Genomic DNA, 25112 nt, shown 5'->3' with positions numbered 1-25112 from the left:
ATACAGTAATCGAAACTTTCAGAACGAAGAACGTAACTTTAAATTTATTCATTATCACGTTACCATGCTTTTAGTAGGGACAAGTTCCTGAAAGATTTCTTACAGTTAGAATTAGACTCATCAAATGCCCAAGTCCGCAAACTTGAAATGAAAGTGGATATATACGGGGACTTAATTAAATAAGGAACTATGAAAAAAGGTTAGGTAGGACAAGTTTGGCAATATAGGCAGATAAAAACTTTCGTGATGAGCAACTGCTTTCTTGGGGGGGGGGGTGATGTTCTGGGACAAGAAGAGGCCTACAAAATTCGCGATACTTTTTAAGAATTGATAGTAGCTGTAAATACCAGTTTTGGTGTATTTCAAACAACAGTAAATCGTTCCTGAAGTTTAAAAATTGACTTACGCTTTTCTGTGTGGGGAACACTGAGATCAGATATAAGACAACCGCAATGTTGGTTTACAGGATTACAAGAAGAAATGAGAAATTGAATCTCATGCAGAATTGTGTTCATTGTTCAAACCATACTCTTTTCTTCTGTCTCGCTCTTTCAATTTGACTCTTCTTACGGTTTACAGAATTCAATCCCATCAGGAAAGGTTTTCCTGTTGGTAAGAAACAAATAATTTATCCGTTCTTCACTGAAGTGCGCGCACTACGTTTCTACACGGAAAAATTCAAGAATTATTTGAAAATAAATCCTTCCTCGAGCGAATGAGTGAAAGTATATAAACTGAGCATCAAGAAGTTATTAATATACTCGCCAGATTGTTTCGCGTTCTAATGTAAAGTATAAAGTACGGAAATGCATTTTTTAAAAATAAATATATTGTAAACCTGTTCGTGTGAAAAGCTATTCTCTACTGCCCATTCATCCGTCAAGGGTCCTGTAGTATACAAGCTGCGATTTGCCACATTAATTCCTGTATTACAGGAATTACAAAAATAATGCAAATAAAATACCTCAATATTATTTTTTCTCTTATAACTGACCGCTAAAAAAATTGATTTACATACATTCTTTCGTCGCATTAAAAAACGAACGAACTAATAGAATTATAATAAAAATGACTATTATGTGTAAGTAACGTGGATTCCTGTCACAATGGTATGGCGTGTCCTCAGGTTGCAAATCGAGAATAAAGTCTATACATTTAGAGTTAGCTGAGAATATATTGAATAAGCAGTCACGGACAGAAGACGAGGAGTGGTCTTCCAGCTTGGGGGTCTGAGTTTACGCTAACAACCTCATCCTATATAAAAGTTCTTTTTTTTTTTTTTTTTTTTTTTTTTCAGAAACATTTGCAGAAGCCTAGGACCAGGATTGATTACTTGGCACGACCTCAAGAAAGTAAAATGGACTTGAGATTTGGAACATGGAATATAAAAAGTCTTTATAGGGCAGCCCGTTAAGATCTGTAACGAGTGAGTCAGAGAAATATAAGATGGACCTGGTCGGAATTCGGGAAGTTAGGTGGTACGGGAAGGGAGAAGCGAAAACTGTTCGACCTTTAACGGGAAAGGAAATAAAAATCAACTAGAAACAGAGGTTTTCGTTCACAAACGAACAATATCAGCAATTAAATGGGTTGAATTTATTAAGGATAGAATTTCTTTTATTACTCTTAAGGGTCGGTGGTGTGATATTACTGTTATGTACACGCCCAAACAAAAGATTAAGTGATGATATAAAAGACAGTATTTACGAAGAATTATAACGGGTATTGGATGAACTACCGCGATACCATATGAAAATCCTATTAGAGGAAGGTAGGATGACAGGATATTTTCAAACCGATTATAGGGAATGAGTTTGCATAAGGGAAGTAACAACAACGGCGTTGGACTTGTAACTCTATAACATTAAAAAACTTATCGTGAAGATTACAAAATTCCCATATAGCGACGTTCATATATTTAGACCTCAGAAGACGGAAAAACAGAATCAGATTAATCACGTTTTAGTAGCTGGAAAAAGACAGTCTTGCATAACTGATGTTTAGAGGAGCTGACAGTGACACTGATCACTATCTGGTAGCAGCAATAGTATGAAAAAAATATTATCATTGAATAAAGGAAATAATCAACATCTGAAAACGGAGAGGTTTATTTTAAAGAAATTAGAGGAGAGAGGGAATACCACATCAGTGTTTCTATAGGTTTTGAGCAAAAGGATTCTCCGATTTTCCATGACTCTCCATAGAAACTTCCTGTAGTCAGCCTCCTCCTCTCCCTTAAGAAACATCCATAAGGTCACCAAAAAATTACCATAAAAGGGGACGAAGATAATGGCCACCCAGTGAAGTGAACAGAGCAATAAAATTAACGATCTTGACCCCGCAAAAATTTTTCTGTCCAGTTTTTTCGAACAGATGTTTCTGTTTTCTGCAACATGTGCAGAGCAGATAAACCAATCGACAGCTTCTGGGTGCAAATATTCTGAACAATGGCTCACCGGGACTTGAGGAAATTATGCAATACATAAAGTTACTGAGGTGGTTATAAAATCATTGAGGTACTGAAAATATGGACTATAAAATTGAACAATATTATCTGGAAACCAAAACGAGTGACTAATTTAGTGCATATAAAGGGTGTCAAAAAATTCCACCGACAAACTTTGGGAGGTAAATCCTCTCATACGAAGAAACAAAAAAGCTCAGTAAACATGGGTCCGGAAACGCGTTGTTTCGGAGATATAAGGCGCCGAAACCGTGGGAAATGAATCTTCAAAGGCGTATATTTCAGAAACTATTCAACGTAGAGGGTGCGGTTTAAAAACTCACCAACGAAGTCATACCTGCTCTTGTTAAACATGCATGTTTCATAATCTTGCAATGCCTGCGGAAGGGATTCCCCAAAGGAGCATAGGGATTCCCGGATAATCTGCCGAGTGAAGATGGCTCGAAAGGGGTACGGAGGGACGACTTCCTCACCCGTTAACAGTACTTCCTGGTACCAAGACGATAACTCAAACGGATACAAAATAATGGACACTTGTATACCTGTTGTGTGTGGTTGCATAACCGCCACATACGGATGATGCCCAATAATGAATTTCGGAATATGAAGTACTGTGAATATGCAGCCGAAGGTTCGTAGTGAGGCACGTGCGGTGTTGCTACAGCATAACACGAAGCAGAGTGCTTGAAATTGTGAAAACACTTGATGCAAAGGAAGCCCCCTAAATAGCACGATAGCGAATGCAGTCAGCACATTTCCAGATATGCGTAATGTTTAGCAATGGCTATAAATATCGTTATGTGTAGTGAACTGAGTGAATGTCACTAATGAAAGAGACCCAATGTTAAGTACATTACATGAATGATCTGATTAAATGTATAAGAGATTTGTGATTTGAAATCATATGCATTATCTTAATAAGTCTGCAACCATCCACCTGATTTCAATAGTACTTGTTCCTTTCAGTTGTTACATCGTTACGTGGATAAGCAAGGAAGCAACAGAAAGCAAGGTTGCACGTTGGCGCGCCGTGTCGCGGGGTCAATCCCCACTAAGAGTCCAAGCTTTGGACTCAACAACTAAGAGATGGATCGGATCGCATTTGAAACTTTGGGTCCCGTCTCCATATAGCACCGCTGCTGAAAAGAAACGTTGAACATCTTAACAAATAAACAATCAAACAATAAACAATTGTTATAAACGTACAATTGAATGATACTGTAGTGCGCGAATGTGATATCTAAATGAATTGGTTTAGCTCGTTAAATTAAACGTAAGTCCTGCTACGGTTTCGTTTTCTCTTCGGGTACCCAAGCCGCTTGTGTTAACGGATTCCAAAATATGTAAACAGAACAATAAACCACCTTCATATTTTATATCTTGTCTTTATTCCTCCATTTAAAGTTACATCAAGATTGTCTTCGTGTCCATTTTGTTACGTCTATAAGGTGGGGACGTTATTACAAAATAATAATCATAACGTCATACTCTTCTCATGTTTATTTTTGCTTACAATGCAACTGCTGGAGCCTCAAATCTATACGCCTATTCCAATTTAGCAACCACAGTAGATTAAGTGTAGAGAGAACCGGGTACGATCATTGTGTTTAGTAGCCGATCTTGAAAGTAAAAACTGGCGGGGGAGGGGGTGTCAGTATTTTGCTATGTAAAATACGTAATTTGGACTGCGTTTTGGTATTTATGACATTAGTGATTTTCTAGTAACGCAGCAAAATTGGGGGACCAAGGCCCCCCGACCCCACCCTAGATTCGCCACTCTTTGTTCAACCTGGCCGCAAGATCGCCTGCGTTTGTGTCTGAACTTTAGTCGTCGGATGTCATTAACTCTCATAATGTAAACAGACTTAGGCTGCACTTAAATGCACACGCAGTCGAACTCTGTAGGGTATTGTCGACCTTGAAAAACAAAAACAACATTGATTATCATTTTACTGTGTGTAAGGAAATTGGTTTCTGGTCTTCTTTAAATATTAAAACATGCAACAGGTATTTCAGTTTCACACGATAATTTTAACTGAGTCCAGAATATTCAACAAAAAGGCATTGTCCTTGAAATGACAATACATAGCGTTTGTCTTACGTCCAAAACTGTTTATAGGAACAACAATACGATAGAAGAGATAAAATAAACATTGATTAACAGAGTCATGCTGTTAGTGGGATTCGACTCTAAGCCATATGACAGACGAGCACCTAAAGAAGCTAGTCTAACGAAGACTGACGTGTATTCTGGAAGCGACTGTGCTTGTGTGCAGTGCTTACTGTCTGTGCTTTATAAAACACCGTAGTGGGAAATGGAGTTTACTTGGGCAGAATTAAGTGATATGCATCTGGCATATGGTGCAGCTTTGGGAAATGCAAGGGAGGCACAAAGACTGTATAGAGAACGTTTTCCAGAACGGCGGTGCCCCCATCAAACTACATTTACGTCAATTGATCGGCAGCTGCGAGAATCAGGTTCCTTACATATACACCGGCCTGATGCAGGAAGACCACGAACAGTGAGAATACCAGCATTCGAAGAGAATGTGTTGGACCAATTTGAACAAAATCCCTGAAAAAGCACGCGGGCCGTTGGACATGTGTTGCATGTTCAGCACCAGCAAATGTGGAACGTCCTACATAAAGAACATTTCTATCCATATCCAACACGTGTGCGATTTGCCCGATGGTACCTGCGGCAGTGTGTGGAGAATCCGCAGTTCGCGCGGCATGTTTTGTTCACAGATGAGAGTAGTTTTACTCGTGACGGATGTTACAATGCTCATAATAGGCATATGTGGGCAGCAAACAATCCGCATGCAATGTTTCGCCGAGGTCATCAAGAACGATTCACAGTTAATGTGTGGGCCGGTATAGTGGATAATGTCTTAGTAAGACATTATGTATTACCTCCACGACTGAACATGCATACTTACAGTGTGTTTCTTTTAGAGGTACTCCCGGAACTGCTAGAAAAGGTCCCCCTTGCAGTCCGGCGACAAATGTGGTTCCAGCATGACGGAGGTCCACCCCGTCGGCCGCGGCGTGTTCAAAATGTACTTTCTGATATGTTTGGGAATCGATGGATCGGGCATGCTGGTCCTGTAGCATGGCCTCCTAGATCACCGGATATGACACCTATGGACTTTTACCTATGGGGACACATGAAGGAGTTGGTCTACCAGACACCAGTGGAGAATGAATTGGACCTTGTGGGCCACATTGTCGAGGCTTCCGCAAGAATTCGTGTTAACCACGACGTTTTTACTAGTTTGCGAGACGAAGTGCTTCGACGCTATCTCTTGTGTATTGAAGTCAATGGTTCCCATTTTTAGTAGATTTCGTGACATTGTAAGGTACAAGTGAATTACAAACACCATTTCATGCATTGACTCGTCTTCTTCTGTCTTTGTGCTTTGTGTATTTTATTTGTGTGACTGGAGGTTATGCTTTACAGCATCGCACGGCACCAACTATGCTACTAATATGCGAATCACATTATCGCTATTCCCAGGAGGTCATTTGTCAGCTGCTTCTTACGTATGTTAATACTATACTCCACAATGCTGCATATTTAACAAACATTTGTCCAAGATAATTTAGGTACATTTTGATAGCGGGTTAGCATCTAGTTTCAACCGCTCTCAATCACTCTGCTTCGTGTGTTATGCTGTAGCAACACCGCACGTGCCTCACTACGAACCTTCGACTGCATATTCACAGTACTTCATATTCCGAAATTCATTATTGGGCATCATCCGTATGTGGCGGTTATGCAACCACACACAACAGGTATACAAGTGTCCATTATTTTGTATCCGTTTGAGTTATCGTCTTGGTACCAGGAAGTACTGTTAACGGGTGAGGAAGTCGTCCCTCCGTACCCCTTTCGAGCCATCTTCACTCGGCAGATTATCCGGGAATCCCTATGCTCCTTTGGGGAATCCCTTCCGCAGGCATTGCAAGATTATGAAACATGCATGTTTAACAAGAGCAGGTATGACTTCGTTGGTGAGTTTTTAAACCGCACCCTCTACGTTGAATAGTTTCTGAAATATACGCATTTGAAGATTCATTTTCTACGGTTTCGGCGCCTTATATCTCCGAAACAACGCGTTTCCGGACCCATGTTTACTAAGATTTTTTGTTTCTTCGTATGAGAGGATTTACCTCCCAAAGTTTGTCGGTGGAATTTTTTGACACCCGATATATATCAAGGTGGCCCATTTTAATCTTTCTACGGAAGTATCTCGAAAACGGTTGAACATAAATGAACCGAATAAAAACTCGAATAGGAAATGCAATGAGGCACATCAAATGGTATTGTCGCGGTGCCCCCAAGGCCACCCTTCATGAGGACCCAGGGCCCAACTTCAAAATTTTAAATGGAAACATGAGGCGAATGATATCTCGTTCGATAGATCTTTAAAAACTAAAAAGCGCTGTGGAAAAAGATTGTTCATATGGGTCACCATATTCAAATTTATTGCCAACATGAGCATGTAAGTTTATTGTGAAACTATGCTTAACAGTGCAGGGAATCAACATAACATCTAAGTGGCACGATTCATGTCAGAAAAAGCCTCGGCGTCCTCCCCTGCACACTTATTTTGGAGCAGAAGACTTCGTCGCTTCACAATAAACTTAATGCTCATGTTGGAGGTTTTTTGCTGCGAACTGTATCTATATTAGATAAAACGTCCAGCATCCATAGAATGAAAACGGTTAAAGATAAATGAACAGAACAAAAAATCGAATAGGAAATCACAGAGGGTATTTATCATACCGCGGCTCGAGAATGTTGCAACAGAGGAACATGCAACAGGAGGAGGTCACCGCAACATTATCATTCGAAAGCCCCATGCCATTTTCCTGTTTCACTTTATCTTCCATTTATGTATCTCCAACCGATTTCATATTAGTGGTACTGGACGTTTTATCTGATACCGGCACCATGTCTTTGCCGCCATTTTGAATACGGTAACCGATATGAAAAATCTTTTGCCACAACGCTTTTTAGTCGAACGAGGCATCACTCGCTCCATGTTATCAATTAAAATTTTAAAGTTGGGCCTTGATTCCCCGTGAACGGCGGCCCTGGGGAGCATAGCGATAACACCATTTGATGTGTCCCATGGTATTTCCTATTTGAGTTTTTGTTCGGTTCATATATGTACAACCGTTTTCGAGATATTTTTGTGGAAAGATTAAAATGGCCACCCTGTATATACAGGGTGTCTCAAAAGTCTCCTGACAGAGTAACTCTGTTGTTTTCAATTACAATACAATGTAGGAGGAAAACCGTCTCCAAATATGATGTTTTTAATCTAAAACGAAGGTTTTTTTTTTTAAATCGGACGAGCCGTTTTTGGGCTGTACACTTTTTATGCGCCAAATGCTAAATCAAAATGCAGCGTTACCTTTTACCTGGACCCACAACATAAGTGAATGAAGTTACAGTCATTTACGCTAACATGTCCTGGGCCAGTAGCCATTTCAAACAGTGGAGAGTAAATCAAATTGTTCCAATTTATGGTTTTACAATGTATGTGTTCTGAGAGTACAATGAAAACGTATCAATGCAAAATCGAAACACAAATCTCGTACTGAGAGCATTTAACACTTGGAAAGCCAGGCGCGAGGTGAAGTTCCAAGAACGTTTTTTAAACTTTGAGACAGTTTCCATCATATTTACCCAGAAGCCAGGAGAACTAACGAATAAACAATCAAAGAACTTAGAATCTGTCAAATGAGACGGAAGCATATGGAAAACATGCATATATAGATATATGTTAGTGATAGCCTCAACAGCAATGCCTTAGAAGTGTTCAATCCTGACAAACACGACTAGTTATATATAAATAAATAAGAGCGTTCACTTTTAAGTTGTTAAGCAGAACAAGTTCAATTTTGACATGAAACAGATAGTTTTAGATCAATGTAGAGGTCATGTCCTAATTACCATTCCATACAAAAGATCTCGTACCAAAGACCACACTATAGTCACGAAAAAGAGAAAGGTATACAGAATAAAATGTAAAAAAATATGTTTAGTTGATGATAGTTACGTGGAAAAAAACGAGAGTCGAAGCCCTCTGAAAGCTGTAAATAATCATAATTTGATATCATTCACCTTCCTTTATTCCATCTCCTATCTCATTCTTCACCCTTTCCAAAGATGTGTTATAGCTCCATACATCAAGAAGCCATATATCAAATACTCTTTTGTAAATACAATGTATCAGAAAATTACTTTGTAAATAATATTGTTTGGAAGTATCAATATACATGTTTCATTTCTTTGAACACATTGCCTTAAAATGGTGTGATGAACACGAAAATTAATAGTAATTTCATTAGCATGCAATTTTGTCTACTAAAAATATACTGTTGAATAAACGAATTAAATGGTTTTATTGTTTTCGAAAATTACACTGTTAACCGTTAAAGTTGCCCGGTTTAGAAACAAATTGTTTTAAATTTTTTCGTCCGAAAATTTTTCTTTACGCAAACAATTTTTCGTTTATGAAATTTAACTACACAATAATGTTAAAATTTCTCTTAACAAACTTCAGTCTAGAAAAATACAAACTGATGGTGTTATACTATAATTGTTTAGAACTCAGATATAAATTTAAGCTCTCCCAGAAAACCATATATGATTTGATAAAGAACAACACTCCGTTCCTTGTACCACCACGTGTTAATATTATACTAATTTCCTACCAACTTTAAAGAAGCCATATACGCTTATGAGTTTGCCATTTTGTTCATGTGACTCCCACTACCAATTAGATAAAAGCGTCATGTACGGGGGACCTTATTACTATAATCTGCCTTCTCTGGTTTCAATATTGCCAGAACGGTAATACATAGCGAGAAACTGTTTTTTGAAACGGATTTAGTGTCTCAAGAATAGACTACGTCCGCCCTTGTCCTAGTGAAACCGACAGTAGTAGAAACCTACTCCACTTCAATATTGATCCCTACAGAGCAAAGAATGAGAAGGGATTTTGATACTGATTCAGCGTACCAAGAATAGGTTCTATTTCTGCATTTTCCCTCCTATTAACATAAATATTAGTCCAGCAATCTCTCCAGTTTCACGGTTGGATTCGTATAGTTTGGAAGCCCACTATATCACTTTACAATGTGAAATGAAACTAACCTGTTCGAAAAATAGTTACCGCCTGTGAGGTTTCATCACGAGCTAACGTTCCGACCATGTGAATCGTACATAAAGCGTTACTTGAAGTAATCTTCGTTGACACAGTTAGGTCTGGATATACTTTCAATCGGCTAAGCCAAGTTTACTTCATAAGCAGGCTTTCTTGTTTTTTTTTTTTTTTTTTTAGCGCCATATGCTAACGAATGGTTACGATTGTACTCTCTTCACTGCCTGAGGAAGTGTGTCGAATTGACGCCAAGATCTGACTGAAACTGACTGACTCGCTTGGCTGAAACAGATGCTGGGATAATACCTAGATGTTTCTCCATTTGTCCCCAGAGAATGGCTTATGGTATCTGCAATCTGTCTGGCAGGTGGTACTTTCAACAACAGGAAGCACTGTTAATCCGAAAACAGATTATATTCATTGCCAGAAAATGATGGCCTACTTATTCCAGGACAGCTATGCACACCTAAGGACCACTGATATGTCTACATATAGGAATATTACGTGTCATATTTTTCTTCAAGAGTGCAGCTTGGGATCAGAGAGAAACAAAGACGCCGTAAGTTACGAGGGAATATCAATAACTGATGGGCAACAATTTATGTGGAAGAAAGTGTAGCAGGTAACACATCACGAATATATTAGTAAAGGTACAAATTACAGATACTTTTCAACATAGCCGCCAAATCTCTCAACACGTTTCTCCCACTGAGGCACAAGCTTCTAAATACCCTGTTCATAGATGTTCGCCTTTTGGGAGTGAAGTCGCCTGTGCATAATCTATTTAACTCTTTGCGGTACAGTGTTTCTAAAATGTTATCTAAATATAAGTACCACCGCGCTTCAGAGTTAAGTCATATCACAAAGCTGTAAGTATAGAGGTGCCAGATCATGAATGTCTGGCGTGTGCTTGAGCACCTCCCGTCCAATTCTCCAGTTTCTAAACATCAGCATGGTGATGTAAGTTATTATGAAGGGTTTTGACATTTCTAGCATTCACGTTAGGGCGTTTGTCACCAGGCGCACGACGCAACTTCACCAACGTTGTTTCACACGATGAAGTATTCATAGTAGTTCTGCACGTTAGAAACTCCAGCAATAAAAGCCCTTGCATAAACCAGAATACATTCAGTACCCATTTTTTTTCCCCAGGTTGAATCACCCTGAATTTCTTCTTTCGTATGGAATTGGTAAGTTTCATTTCATGGACGCCTGCTTTGTTTCAGGTGCGTAATGGTACGCTCACAAATCGCCACATGTAACGAAGACTCAGAAAAGCACGTCCTACTTAAGTGTACCGTGTCAGGTGGTCCCTGCTCCATATGGACGTCCTGCACCCACCGAGCACTCTCGTTACGAAATTTGTCTTGACAATGTTCGAAGATTGATTTGGGGTCACTACTAACTGTTTCTTCAATGACCGTGACATTCTGTTCTCTTGATGCTATTATTGGACGCCCGCCACGTAGAAAGTCTGCAAGGTTCAAACAACCCTCTTCAAAGATTTGGATTTGTTTTGAGTTTACCGTTCTGTTCAGCAGCAAAGCTATATGAGACGTGGACTTACGGCTTCACGTAGTATCGAAAGAACATAAGCTTCCACCAGAAATCGAACTTGGGTCTCCGACATCAGACCCTCTTGAAAAGACTTTGCAAAATCTGAAGAAGTTGCTACGGTCAATACAGTCCTTTCCGTACACGCACATAATTTCTCTGCAAATTATACTCAGGTTTGATCCTTCTCCCCTCCTCACTTTTTCTTATTGCTTTCTTTTGGAATAAGTATCTTAATAAACCTACCTTATGTACACGCAGGTTTATCAGACAAAAAATTGTTTCGATTCTAGAACCTTTCTTCAGCAGTGTTTCATTTTATTATTGAAATCGAAACACTAATTCATAATTCCGTATTGAAACACACAGCATACCTCAGTTTGTTCCTTAAGCTTAAGCAGTGAAAACCAAAGTATAAATCATACCCGGATACATTGTCTTTATACATTTCCCTCCACTGTATCATCTTCTGACTTTTCTGTGACTAGACAGATACTATACTGTATGCTTGGAAATGATAATGCGTTATTGCACAATGACAAAATAATACGGTTGTCAAACAAGAATCAACTAATGGTTCGCTGTCGATCTCAGGTAATACTGCTCTCAGAAGCTCAATCCCATTAAAAAAGGATCTAACTCCCATTATTTCCTGCCTTTCAGGAGTTTAATGTCATTTGTGATTCATTTTTTTTTAAGAATATGAATATTAACTGCTGTCTTTTCAACTACTGGTCCTGAAGTAAGTCAAATCCATCAGTTAGAAATACAGTGGGCCTATGAACCTAAAAACTGCAAACTAAGTGAAAAGTACTTAAGTTTGTTACTTGGTAGAGATATTAATGTCTCATAAATGATATTATGTGAAACTACGAGAATTTGTCAAACACACCTTGTTAGTGGCACGGATGCCTTACTTGGCAATATAGTTTATTTTTAGAGATATTACTAAATCCAAGACTGTATCATTACCATTTTCGTAGTTGTTTGCTCTTAGGACACCCTAAACTCAACATTAAATTTCAATTCGAGTAATATAGTTTCAACCAGGATGCATGAATGATGATCACTTTGGTTTGTAAGTCATAAAACATGTAAATTTGTAAAAATTACAAATGTATTCACAAATATCGTTCGCCTGAATACAAGAATACAAAGAAAGGAAAGACAGTTATATCCTCAAAATTCAATAAAAACACATATCTAAATTTTGTGAAAACGAAAGGTTTAGTTAACATTTTCAAGTTTTACTTAATAAATAAAGAAATATTTCGTTTAAACGTATAAAAGGTAAAAGTTTTAAACGTGTTAATCATGTTCATTCCGCTGCAGCAAGCTAAGTAATCTCACCAGTATCACTTGTATCACTAATAATACTGGAAATTAAATGTATCCTAACACTACGTTACTATTTAACATGTTACTTTGTTATATATTGTCGGATGGAATTTGATCTCGAAACACTTACCCTTCCGCATACTGGACATCTCCCACCATCTTTCCCCTTGTTTGCAGCTTCCTGCATACTAGAGGTTACTAGTCCATGAGCTCCTAAAAGATGCCTCTCCAGCCCTTGATCAGTGAAAAATCTAAACTGACATTTCTGACAATTTAAAGGAGGACGATTGTAGATCATCTTTGGGTGTATCTTCACTTTATGGATCCACTGCATATGATTTCGTAGCTGCTCCAAATCCTAATAATAATAATAATAATAATAAAGTTACATATATGTATATAGTATACAGGGTGGAACATTTATCTTGAAAGGCGATTGTAACTTTTAAAGATTAGAAGTGGTGAAACCCAATATAAAGTTGTACTTTTCTAATAGCACTACATCAGATAATATACAACCAAGCAAGTTTACCGTATTTGCCTAATATTTTTCCATTAGTTTTCAGATCTCCTTATCCTAAGCATTGTTCTGTTACTTCCTCCTGAGGGACTGAAAGTAACAGTCTCTTACACAGAATGTAGCAACAGTAATGTCATAGAAGAAAATGCTTATTATAAACGCTTATGCGGCTGTCTTTCATTGCCCGAGTCCTTCTATGGACAGCGTCAGTATCTAGCTAATAGGTTTTGTAAGGTAGCACGGGGAAAGCTTAAGTGCTTCGGGTTGTAAACTCTTTTACCGAACGGGAAAAGAAATTATGATTGTATTCGCACTTCTGATGAAAACCCCTAAATTTTTCTTTATCTAAATTATATGCACTATTTACATTGCTTATATAACATCTCGCCTTCTATAATAAAGGCAAATAAATGAATAAATAAATAAATAGAATTGTCAGCAACATTAAGAATATATAGTTTATATACTACAGTTAAGTTCTGTTCTGTTCTTTGCTTGTTTTCAAACTTTAGGTTAATGTTATCCAGTAGAAACTACGTATTAGTACTTTCCTCATGACTTACCTTTATATATCCATCACAAATTTCGCAGATAACGAATGTAGACTTATTGCCTGGCTGTCCAGGTTTGGCTTGTTGAGATACTTGCGTGCTGTTAGGGGGAGGAGCAACGCCTGATGGCTGACGCGGCAGTGGAGTAATGGATATGCTGGGTTGCTGCAGAACTTTGGATGATGTGCTCTTGTTTGTAGCACTCTGTAAATAAGAACATATAAATATTAAACTTTCTGATTTATAATGAGGGACCAATTTAAACTATAATAATTAACCTTCAACAATAGCAATTAAAGAGGAAAATTAAAGAAGTCAGCTAGAGCTTATAATTAGTTACTACCTCAGCATTTGTCTGCTGGGACTAAGGAAAACCCTTAAAAAAAACTCAAGATGAACTACAACCGGATTCAAACTAGGGACACCGCATTCCCAAAGGAAAAACATTAATCATTGGCCTATGCCTGCTTAGTCAGGGGTAATAATGGTAACGAGAACCAACACAATGACGACGTAAAATGATTAATGGCATTCCAGCTTCTTCGGCATTTAATCGATCTGATAAAGTAACAAAATAATAATAATACATTTAACTTTATCAACACAGCTCATTACATACTGTCCAACAGTTGAGCATATGTTAAGTAACAGGAACCGAACCACTTACAATGAATGCAATTTAAGATTAACAACTACATAACCTTCTTGACTTTAACATACTTCTACACATGAAATGAATTCCGGAGTTCTGTTCCGAAATGAGAAGCATATATAACGAATAACGCAAAACATACAGGAAATGGAATACACAACAGAAGCATGCAGTAAATATATTCACAACAAAACTAATCAAAGAATAACTCCAGGTAACGATGATCGCATGAAATGTTTAAAGAAGCTTCGCTAGTTTCTGATACTGTTTGCGGAACCAGGGTGAAATACACATATACACCTATATTTCTGATAGGAAGAGATAAGGAAGCAAGAATAAGTAAAGGAGTAAGGCAAGGATGTGAACTCTCACCTCTCCTGTTCAACGTATATATAGAAGAGGCTATGAAAGAATTCTTTGATAAAAACGAAAAAGGCGTAAAAGTAAATGGCCAGCTTTTTAGCATAATAAGCTTTGCTAATGACATAGCACTAATAGCGGAAAACGATAAGGACTTGTAGGAAGCACTTTCAAACCTGAACGACCAACTGGAAAAAACATGCAAAATGAAGACAAATAAGAGGAAAACGAAAGTGATAAAGTGTACAAGAGCAGGACAGGAAGGGGCAAACGTATGGTTAGATGGAAAGAAAATCGAAGATGTTAAGACGTTCCCCTACTTAGAAAGTCTAATATCCTCGGACGGAAGAAGTAAAAAAGACTTAAGTTCAAGAACAGCGCAAGCTAAATAAGCATTCAATAAGAAAAGAGGATTGCTAACATCAAGACATGTGTCTTGGACGTTCGTAAAGGATTTATTAAGACCCTGGTATTGAGCGTATTAAGACCCTGGTATTAAGCATGGCGCTTTACGGATCAGTGACGTGGGCATGGAGAAAAGCTGAACTATCCAAGCTGGAAGGATTTGAAATGTGGTGTTGGCGCAGAATGCTGCGCATATCATGGACCGAAAGGAAAATGAAGACGTACGAAAGGAAGCTAATGAAGGACGACGGATCATGAAGATAATAGGAAAAAGAAGAAAGAACATGCTTGGCCATCTTATTCGGCACACCGATTGGATCATCATGCTGATAGAGGGAAAGGCAGAGGAAGATCAAGAATAGATTATCTAGATGTATTTACGAAGAAAAGCCCTTATCAAAGTATAAAACAGCTCTCCCAAGAGAGAGAAAAGTTTTAAAATTTCCATGTTGCCCCCAATCTATGATTGAGGTGAACAAGACGACTGTATTTCTAAGAAAAGGTAGTCTGCTGAGAAAGTAGAATATATTGTTGCTGGAAGTAAATGTTTTGTTGTATGGTTCGAGCTCTAGAAGTGTACAAATTTATCTTTTGTTTCAAAATTTGAGACAGAAGCACATCTACAATCAGCTATTACTACTATATAATTGGTAAGTGATCGTATATTTATCTTAATATTTATATAAGGAACGAATTGGGCTGAAGTACATGCTGAGGTCTTTTAACCTTATATTCAGCTGAAATATTTTTTTTTAGTTTTGCTTTTGATCAAAGGATCCAATATATTTCAATGAAAAATTTTCTTGTATGCCTTATATTTGGAGAACTACATATAGTGTAGGCAAACCCAAACTATCACTTAGCTCAGTAATGATGTGCTTATTTCGTAGAAAATAAGAAAAGTGGATTTAGAGGACCTTCAAAAAGTTTGTAACCCCTGATCCAAACACTTATTATTGGCCAAAACCGCATTTTTTTTTTTTTTTGATCATTCCTAAAATTCTTGTTAATCAAAATCTGAAAAATGAAATCTTTTGAGTTTTACGTCCCACGGTTATGCCGGTTAGGCTAAAGGAGACGGTGAGGATGAGGAATGAATAATATGGCGGAATGAAGAAAGTGGAAGGAAACGGGAGAACCCCGAGAAAACCCACGCACACGGTGTTTGTCCACCACAAAGTTCACTTGGCGGGGGCTGGGACCGAACCCGGGACCCCAGGCACCAGAGGTGAATCAACATCTGAAGAACAAAAAAGATTACTTCTCTTTTCACTTGTAACGGTATTTTTTTATTAAAAAAAAATAGTGTGGCTGAAAGCCTAAGATTCACACTACGGAATTAAATAGTAGTGCTGTGACGACACAAAATACTAACCCTGCAAGTTAAAATGATGTATTTTTGTATCTTTTGTTTCTCATTTTATTTGTATCTGAACGAATTTATCCTTGGAAATTTATTTCTCGACGCTTTGTGCTTAATTTTGTAAACGGTTCGGAATTAATATACACGCGTTGTTTTACAAACAATAGTTATCTAAACTATTTTTGTGTTAAGTGGTTATATTTACTCCAATGTTGTAACGATCTCTGTCAACTCCGTATCAGAAGAATAATATCTTTTATACACAACATGTTCGGTTTGCATTTTTTTCATTATTTTTTATAATGGGCCAATTTTAAAGCAGTGATGCCTACATGTGGTCTCCTGCAATTATAGATGAAGCGGGTGTAATTAGTAATTTCTCTTAATTTCATTCATAACATGAAGAGTGTAGTTGGCCATCGAACACATCTCAATCAAGACTTTATTTTTAACTATAGTACCGCCGCTATATCTCTGGCTCTGACAGCTATGCGAAAAAGAAAGCGAGGGTTGATACTACACTGACATACTCCCATAAGGTCCAGTGAGTGACCGAACTGTCACCGCACTGGCATGGAAACCAGACGATGTTGCTGCTCCGCGTTCTTCCTTTTGTTTGTGCATTGTTGAATGGAAAGTGCTTTAAGATTATTTTTTTCTTTTCTTTTTGTGTGTGCTGTTAAGAATATTGCTGTAATTAGTTGGTGACAATGGCTAGTTCTTCAGAATCGAAGCCAAAGGAAATAGGAGCGTATAAAGGGCAAAGCCGAGAATTGATACACAGACTTCGTGAATATTTCGAGAAAGTGCGCTATAATGGTGGCCCTCTTCTTCCTGTGACCAGGGTGGTGGACAGAGTGGCTGACGCCCTGCGTGTGGGAAAGTCCATTGTTAAGAACATAACAAAAGAAAAATGTCCCGAAGAACTTAATTCTCCTTCTGCAGTTTTGGTTACTCCAGGCAAAAAAATAAATCGCCCCAATGTTAAAACGTCTCTAGATCGTTTTCAGGATGACGCAATAAGGCAATTTATCAATATTATATAAGGAAAGAATCCCCGACTCGTGGTAAGCTTCTCAAGTCCTTGAAAGAAGTAGGGCTTTTCGAGGGAGGGAAAACAAGCTTGAGTGTTAAGGCAAATTGGGTTTAGGTGGAAGAAATTCTCTGTAAGAAAAGTTTTTATGGAAAGAAGCGATATTGTTGCGGCTCATTGCAAATTTTTGAGAGTGATGATGAAAATGAACCCGGAAAACTTAGTATGGCTGGACGAAACATGAGTGAATGCAGGACACAAGAGAAGTAGTCCGTGGACAGACGATACATCCGAAAGGATAATGAAGACACCTATTGGCAAGGCAAGTGGGACTTATTTTGCTTCATGCCGGGACTGTTCGCGGATTCGTACCTGAGGCAATGTTGCTTTTTAAATCAAAGTGCATTCGTGATTATCACGAGGACATGAATTTCACAACTTTCAAAGTCTGGTTTGTTAATAGTCTACTTCCAAATATTAACAAGAATTCCGTAATCGTGCTTGATAACGCGGCTTATCATTCCGTTCGAACGAATAAACCTTCAAATAGGAATAGCAAAAAGGAGGACATGATAAGGTGGAGTGAAAGAAATACTGTTCCTGGAGTATCACCAGATATGAAAAAAGCCGAAATTATGACATTAATAAAAATCTATAAGCCAAGACAGCCATTAGATAAAATCGATGCAATTGCTGAGTCTCACGGGCATACAGTTTTTCGACTTCCATCATATCATTGCCATTTTAACCCAATTAATTTAATTTGGGCTCAAGTTAAGGGTTATGTGGGTGAGCATAATAAAACATTTCCTATAAGTGACGTGAAAAATTTGGTAATTAGGGGCGATGGAGAAAGTGTCCCCGAATAATTTGAAAACGCCGTTGAGCATACGTGAAAAATTATGCAGCAAGTTTGGGAAGCTGAAGATGTCTTCGAAAAAAACGTAGAAGATTTAATAATCATAATATTAGGTGATAGCGACGATGAAGAAGAAACTGAGGCAGTTAACTCTGACGAATTGTTTCAAGATTGTGGAGTTGAAACTACCGATAGTGACGAATACATGTAAGCAGGGAAGATAAGTCAGTTTATTCGATTACTTTGTTATATTTAATTCTGGCTTTTTTTTTTCTTACACGGGAAGTTTGAAAACCCACGAAAATTCAGCATTTATAAAGCAATTCATTTCGGTTGTATTTGCTTGCTTTTTCTGTTTATTCTTAGTGTGTGCGGTTAAACCTACGATAAATTGGCAACACTGTTTTGTCCAGGTGCAGAACTGTCCGAGACAGAGACGTAGCCGCCGTACTGTATAGAAACATGTTCTTTATAACCTTTTCGTTACCAAATCCATTCTGCAAGGTAAAACTTGCTACCGGTTTGATTTTTGATTTACAAAAATGCACATTTCATAGTTAGTTTCAAATTGTGGTGCTTAGGACCTAACATTAAGATAGGAGGATATTTAGAATGAAACAAAAATTCAGAAAATGTACGAGTTACGCACATTCAGCGAACCGTCGCCTCAGGAGAGGAGCGGAGAAATAAATATGCAAAATAGTTCCCTCATATAGTTCCTATTTTGTCCTGGTCCGTAGTGCGTTTCAAATCTGTCATTATTACTATAAAGCACAGCTGTTAGGTTGTGTAACGTATTTCGAATATTAAGAGGCCCCATCAAAGCGAAATTAAAATACTGCTAATTTTACAGTAAATATGTGATATCTTCAAACACATTAAACATAATTGGAAAGTAGAACAAGAGCTCCCTAGACAATATTATTTTATGTAAGATACGGTTACCGCGACTCACTTATTTCCTTTCGATTTCAAGCCGTTTAGAAAATCGGCATTTATTTTTGCGTTCGTACATGGCTGCAAACGGAAAGCTACTAGGTAAATCGTGATAACGGTATGTCATGCAAAATAATATTGCCTAGCGCGCTCTTATTCCACATTTCGATTATCTTTTATCTATTTGAAGCTATCACATGATTACTGTAAAATTAGGGTATTTTAATTTCGCAGTGATCAGGCCTCTTAATAAAGACATATGTAATGTTTAATGGGAGAGAATATTCTATTCGTGTGACTAGAAGTGTACATACCAATAGTGCAGTTTTTCTAAACGTCTATAATTACACTGTCGAGGTTATATATATATATATATATATATATATATATATATATATATATATATATATATATATATATATATATATATATATATATATATATATATAAAAAACTCGATTGAAAAATTGCACTGAAAGAAGCAAAAAGTACTTAAAACTTCTTAAAGTATTTTGTTTAGGAAAGAACACGTATACTATATGGATTATGGAAGTATCGTTCTGACTTTGCTTATAGATTAACTAGAAATATTTATAAATGTGCATCTTTAAAAATGAAGTTTTGTGCTATTTATAATAAATGGACCGGTACTAGGTTTTGGATCATTACTGATTATTGATCAATAATTATCATTAGGGAAATAAAATTAAAGCATAGTTCTAACATGTTGACATTTTATAACTAAACGACAAGATTATAGCTGAAATAAAATTACACTTGCTAAGTGTATTATCATTCTGAAAACATTCACGAAATATGTTCACTTACACTGTTTTCCATACTTCCAACACGGGTGAACCGAATATCTGAAAACAACCAAAACTAGTGGGACCTATTTTCAAAACTTTACATTTTTAAGTAGCCTCACAAGAATGTAGTCGTTACGTCTGGAGCATAGTTATTATTAGGATTAGGAGTTTTGTTGGAAATTTGATGGAATGAAAATTATCTAATTATACTACATCACAAGCATAATTTTAATATTTTTGTACCAAATTCTATACGACTAGGAATTTGGTCACTATACACATTTTACACACAATATGCTTGTTTGTTTGTTTAGTGTCTTAGTTTGTTAAAGTTCATCATATTGCAAATGACCAGTCTGGGTACTAATTTCTACGCATCTAGTAAAAAATCGAAATACTGCATTCTAGTGTCTCTAGGAATGTAGCTCTATCGCCGATGCAACTTCTGAAAGGATGCGAGGCAAATACCTTGAAGACTAAAGCAGATATGGGCGCATACTCAGTTTTCCTATGAAAAAGCTCGCATACGCCTTTTGTAGGGTGCACAACAGGGGTGGTATATATATATATATATATATATATATATATATATATCAAAGGGTTACCGCGGAAGTCATGCCCCCCCCCCTCGTTTTAAACAAGAAGTTCTGATATATGCAAACGAAAAGTTAACAGGTAAACGTTATATGTAGGAAGCTATATGAACATTCATATCCCCGTCAGGATATAGCACAACAAAAATGAGTACAATGAATCGCAGGATTAATGTGTTTTACTTCGAACTACAATATTACAATTACGTTCTGATACTTCTAACATCCATCGCGCGAGAAGTTTCTGCACACATGGATAGCTGTAATTCGTGGTAAAACACACATGAAACGAACGATTCATTATACCCCTCTCTCTCTTGCTATATCTTGATGGGTATATATGTCTGATATATATGTTTCTTCAATTTGCTACATGTAATGCTTACGTATGTACTAACCTTCCATTTGCATATTTCAGATGTCATGCTTCGTCTCCATTTTCGTAAAAAAGTTACCATGACATACAACAACCCTCATATTTTACCTCGAATATCTATAATTGTCTTCTTGTGAGAATATAATTTGGTAATAATTTTGAAGGTTACTTTTAATACTGATACTATGTGTATAGTCGGAAAATGTATATTTGTGGTAAATTTCATAGGAAAAGAATTGTAAATACGAAAATTAAAATGAGTAAAACAAAATGTTGCTAAATGGACAAGAAAGTTTTATTTTCATTTTATTGTTCTTATTTATTGCTCTTTTGACATGAAATTTGCCACATAGTACATGTCTCTGCCGATTATACACATACTAACATTATAAAAAATACCGGGCGAATTCGTTATCAAATTATATTCCTACAAAAACATATTTATAGACATGCGACAATAATTTTGGACATGAGTGTACATTCTGTGAAAACTTCGAGTTTTATTTTGTCTCCAACTCTGCAAAAATTACAAAATTTCGAACTTTAAAGAATCAAAAATTACAGGAAGCATTTACCAATGTTGTTACTCTAACTGTAATGAGTACAGTACCATATGTAGTTATAATAATAATAATAATAATAATCTTATATTTTACCCCTTCATTATGAACTTCAGGTCTAAAATGTGGAATTCGTTAAATTCCGATACTAAACTTTGGGAGTAATTTCCAGTATTAGAGATCAACTAAGGCTTTTCATGCTGAGAAAAAAAATTAAAGACGAGAAAGTATTGTAGAAAAGGGTGATGCTTGCAACGTTTTTGAATGATCTAATTGTAAGATAAAACTTCACGTTTAGTGCTACCTATGTATGTGGTAACAGTATATAAAAAAATAAAAAGTAAAAATTGGTAAAGTAAAAATTAAAAAGTAAATCTTTTTTGGATCACTTCATATGGACTGACCCACAAATGAAATATGTCAACGCCCTAACCGCAGTTGAATGCCATTTTGCATGAAACCAGCGAAGTCAACCAGTGCCAGATCTGGTCAGAGGAAAGATGGGTGACGGTTCGTACTCACCAGAAGGTATTGGCATTGCAGCGTTCATCCAGTATTGTGATAGTAACTGGGGAACTATTTGAAAGGAAGAAGTAGTAACAGCAGTTCGGTCTAGAAAGGATGGCGTGGGAAATTGATGTGCTGACCATACATTGGCCCAAAGGCACGAGTGCCACAAGCTGACTCGTAGGCCCTATATGCTTACATACCTGGAATTTTCAATGTGTGGGATACTGCTGTAATTTGGATAATGTTTACTAGTTGCTGAGCCTGAGCCTTCTGCGCGCTGTACACTATACGTTAAAATAAAAGTTAAAACTGTTTACATTTAACATTTTTATTATTATTTTAGTTTCCTCACCAACCAAGCAGTGTTGCCAGATTCGACTAAAAGTAGTGGATTGGGTGGTGTTTTTAAAGTGCCCTCGCTACCAAAATTTCAAATTGGGCGACACGCTTCCTTTTTGGACAACTTTTAATTATCTGCAGGCTATAACTCTTAAGAATGCGCTACTGTTTCGTTTTTATATATGAAATCACGAATTATTAGTTTTATATAATACAACTGTTTGTTGAGTATTCTATTCACAATGAACAACGGTTATACTAGAACCAACATGTTCGATACTAGTTCAATTCTTGTTTTAGCACTTTTTAACCTACAGATCTGACAGTACTAGACTTTCGTTAAGTTTGCGCTGTTGCAATATCACTGACCATGTTGCTGTCTCAGTTAATGCATGGACCTAATATTTATGCGGAACTGTGTAAACATGAACATCGGATAATATAATTGTGTTCCTGTATTGTCCATATTAACATAATGCATAAGTGGGGTTAAAATAAATCTTCGAAAATTCATGGCTCCCAGTTAAGGAATTTAGCAACGGAGTTAAAAGTAGTGAGGAATAGTGAATAAACATAATATAAACATTGTGAAGTGTATTTCAAAGCCCACAAAACTGATGTAATTAAACATGTCTCCTTGAAAATCAGAGAAGTCACCCTTTTATACTATCACTGCCTGCCCAGTTGATTGCACATTACAGTTCTACTGCAGCTGAAGTAGTATGGAGTTTCCCCTAGCACACCACTGCAGTCCTCGCCTGACCATTGCCAACACAAACATCTGACATCCAACATGTTGTGTTTGTGCTACAAATAGTTCAAATCTGCTACTTTTCGAGCATAACCTTGCTACTTTTTAATCTTCAGATCTGGCAATACTGCAACCAACATGCGATTACAGAAGTATTAACTCTCAAATCTAATGCACGGCCCTTTCCTACTATGTTCAGCACCATCATTATTAATTTTCAAATAATTAAATTGAGACAATACAGTTTTCGTGCTTCAATCGAACGGTTAATTAATTTATAAATTGGCAACCTGCCTGCACATTAGCGACATCTATTAGGATGACGCACTGAGACGAAAATCAAAAACGAAATTTATAATGTAATAAAAACCACTCTAATACTTTCAAAATTGATACAGAACCTTCAGTTTAATATACTGTTCTTCCATCTGCACTACGTAGAGACCCGTGCTCGTCTTTCAAAATTTCAATGCTCAAACATTTTCCTACCAATTGTTCACTCTGCATCTCATCAATATAACGCTGTGGATAGTTCCATATTTTACACTCTCATTTTACTGTTGCTAACGAATTTTTAATGAGAAAAGTGTAGTTTCTAAGGAACTTAAGTCGTTTCCTCTTTTTGGTTGAATTGGAGTTTAGCGTTCCTTCCAGCCAAGGCTATATAAAACGTGGACCTACAGTTCCCGCATGTGGGATCAGAACTACATAAGCTCCCGCTGCGAATCGAACCAGGGTCTCCCGCGCCAAAGATGCGTGTGCTAACCACATAGACATGGAGCTCATTTTCCTCTTTTTGATGACGAACGTATATGAATATATATATATACACACTATCACAAGTTCCCTGAAAATTTCTTAAAGGTTGCTTTGCAGGCACTTTTTGAACAATTGACTCCGTGTGCCCACAATTACCAGCTAATACAGCGTGTTTGAAAAAGAACCCCCTAGTTTTAATGTGTCCTAGAATCTGTACAAAGCGACATACACTATTCTAGTTTGTGGTGTTTGATTCATTAACTCTCCAAGTTTGGCTCCCCTGCAGTTGGCAGGTCTGTTTAGCCTTGAGACGGCATCAGTGCTGTTTTTTCCTTGTTTCCTCAGTTCACTCCAGGCAGGCGTGCAGTGCGTTATTTGGCTTGTGAAAACTGAGTTAGTTATAACAGTGCAACGTAATTTTAGACCTCAGTATGGTGATGAACCACCCACAGCAAAAACTATCCGTCATTGGCTAAAGTCTTTTAAGGAAAGAAGTCTTTCAAGTGGAATATCGTCTCGACGTGTGTAAGGCCACAAATGGATCCACGTTGAAGTCTACCAAACATTAAACAAAACTTGAAGGAATTCTCTTTCATGATATGTACTCATTGATATAAGCTTTCATTCATTTCCCAATTAAATTTATACTTAAAACTAGGGAGTTCTTTTTCAAACACCCTGTATATTTGCTGGAAATTGTGGATCTATATTGCTATAAATCAAGTATAGTACACGTTAAGTCTCTACTTCATACAGAACTATAACAGCATCTACATTTTCTCTGTTGCAGAAGTTCAAACATTCTCGACTTCGGTGATCAGTTAAAGTATAGGGGTGCATGGTCGCAAGTGATGTAATTTTATTTTAATCATTTAAACCTACTCAAATTCAGGATTTATTGATACTTTACCTGTATTGTAATGGAATTGGAACCTGACGCAATGTTAGGTACTAATGCCACAGGTGTTGGTGGCTGACCAGCGGCTCCCATGGCACTGTTTGATGAGCCTGGTGGAACAAAAGTATACCGTGGAACTGTAGAAAGGCCACCTGCTACCATAGGAACAACTTGGTTCTGATTTCCAACGACCTGAAATGAAATACAGCAATTCAATCATACGGAAGACTAAAAATTTCCACTGGAGCTCTACGTACAGATGTTCTATCCATAAAAACTTATGCTGTTTCACTCTGAAGAACGG

General features: G+C 37.2%; 1 protein-coding gene across 4 annotated transcripts in view; it reads right to left on the bottom strand.

Annotated features, from left to right (window-relative positions):
* Positions 1-25112, bottom strand: part of MEP-1 (zinc finger protein MEP-1) — a 120311-nt gene that overhangs the window by 10771 nt on the left and 84428 nt on the right. For all 4 annotated transcript variants that reach the window (XM_081744943.1, XM_081744941.1, XM_081744945.1 and 1 more), the window contains 3 exons: positions 24821-25000; positions 13618-13809; positions 12665-12892 (listed from right to left, as the gene is read on the bottom strand). In XM_081744943.1, coding sequence (XP_081601069.1) covers positions 12665-12892; positions 13618-13809; positions 24821-25000 — 600 coding nt within the window. The remainder of the gene's footprint in view (positions 1-12664; positions 12893-13617; positions 13810-24820; positions 25001-25112) is intronic.

This window comes from Thermobia domestica, chromosome 17, assembly GCF_964235325.1.
Source record: "Thermobia domestica chromosome 17, izTheDome1.hap1.1, whole genome shotgun sequence".
NCBI classification, from domain to species: domain Eukaryota; kingdom Metazoa; phylum Arthropoda; class Insecta; order Zygentoma; family Lepismatidae; genus Thermobia; species Thermobia domestica.
Note: the sequence above shows the minus strand (reverse complement) of the source record. Positions and strands in the feature narration are given on the sequence as shown.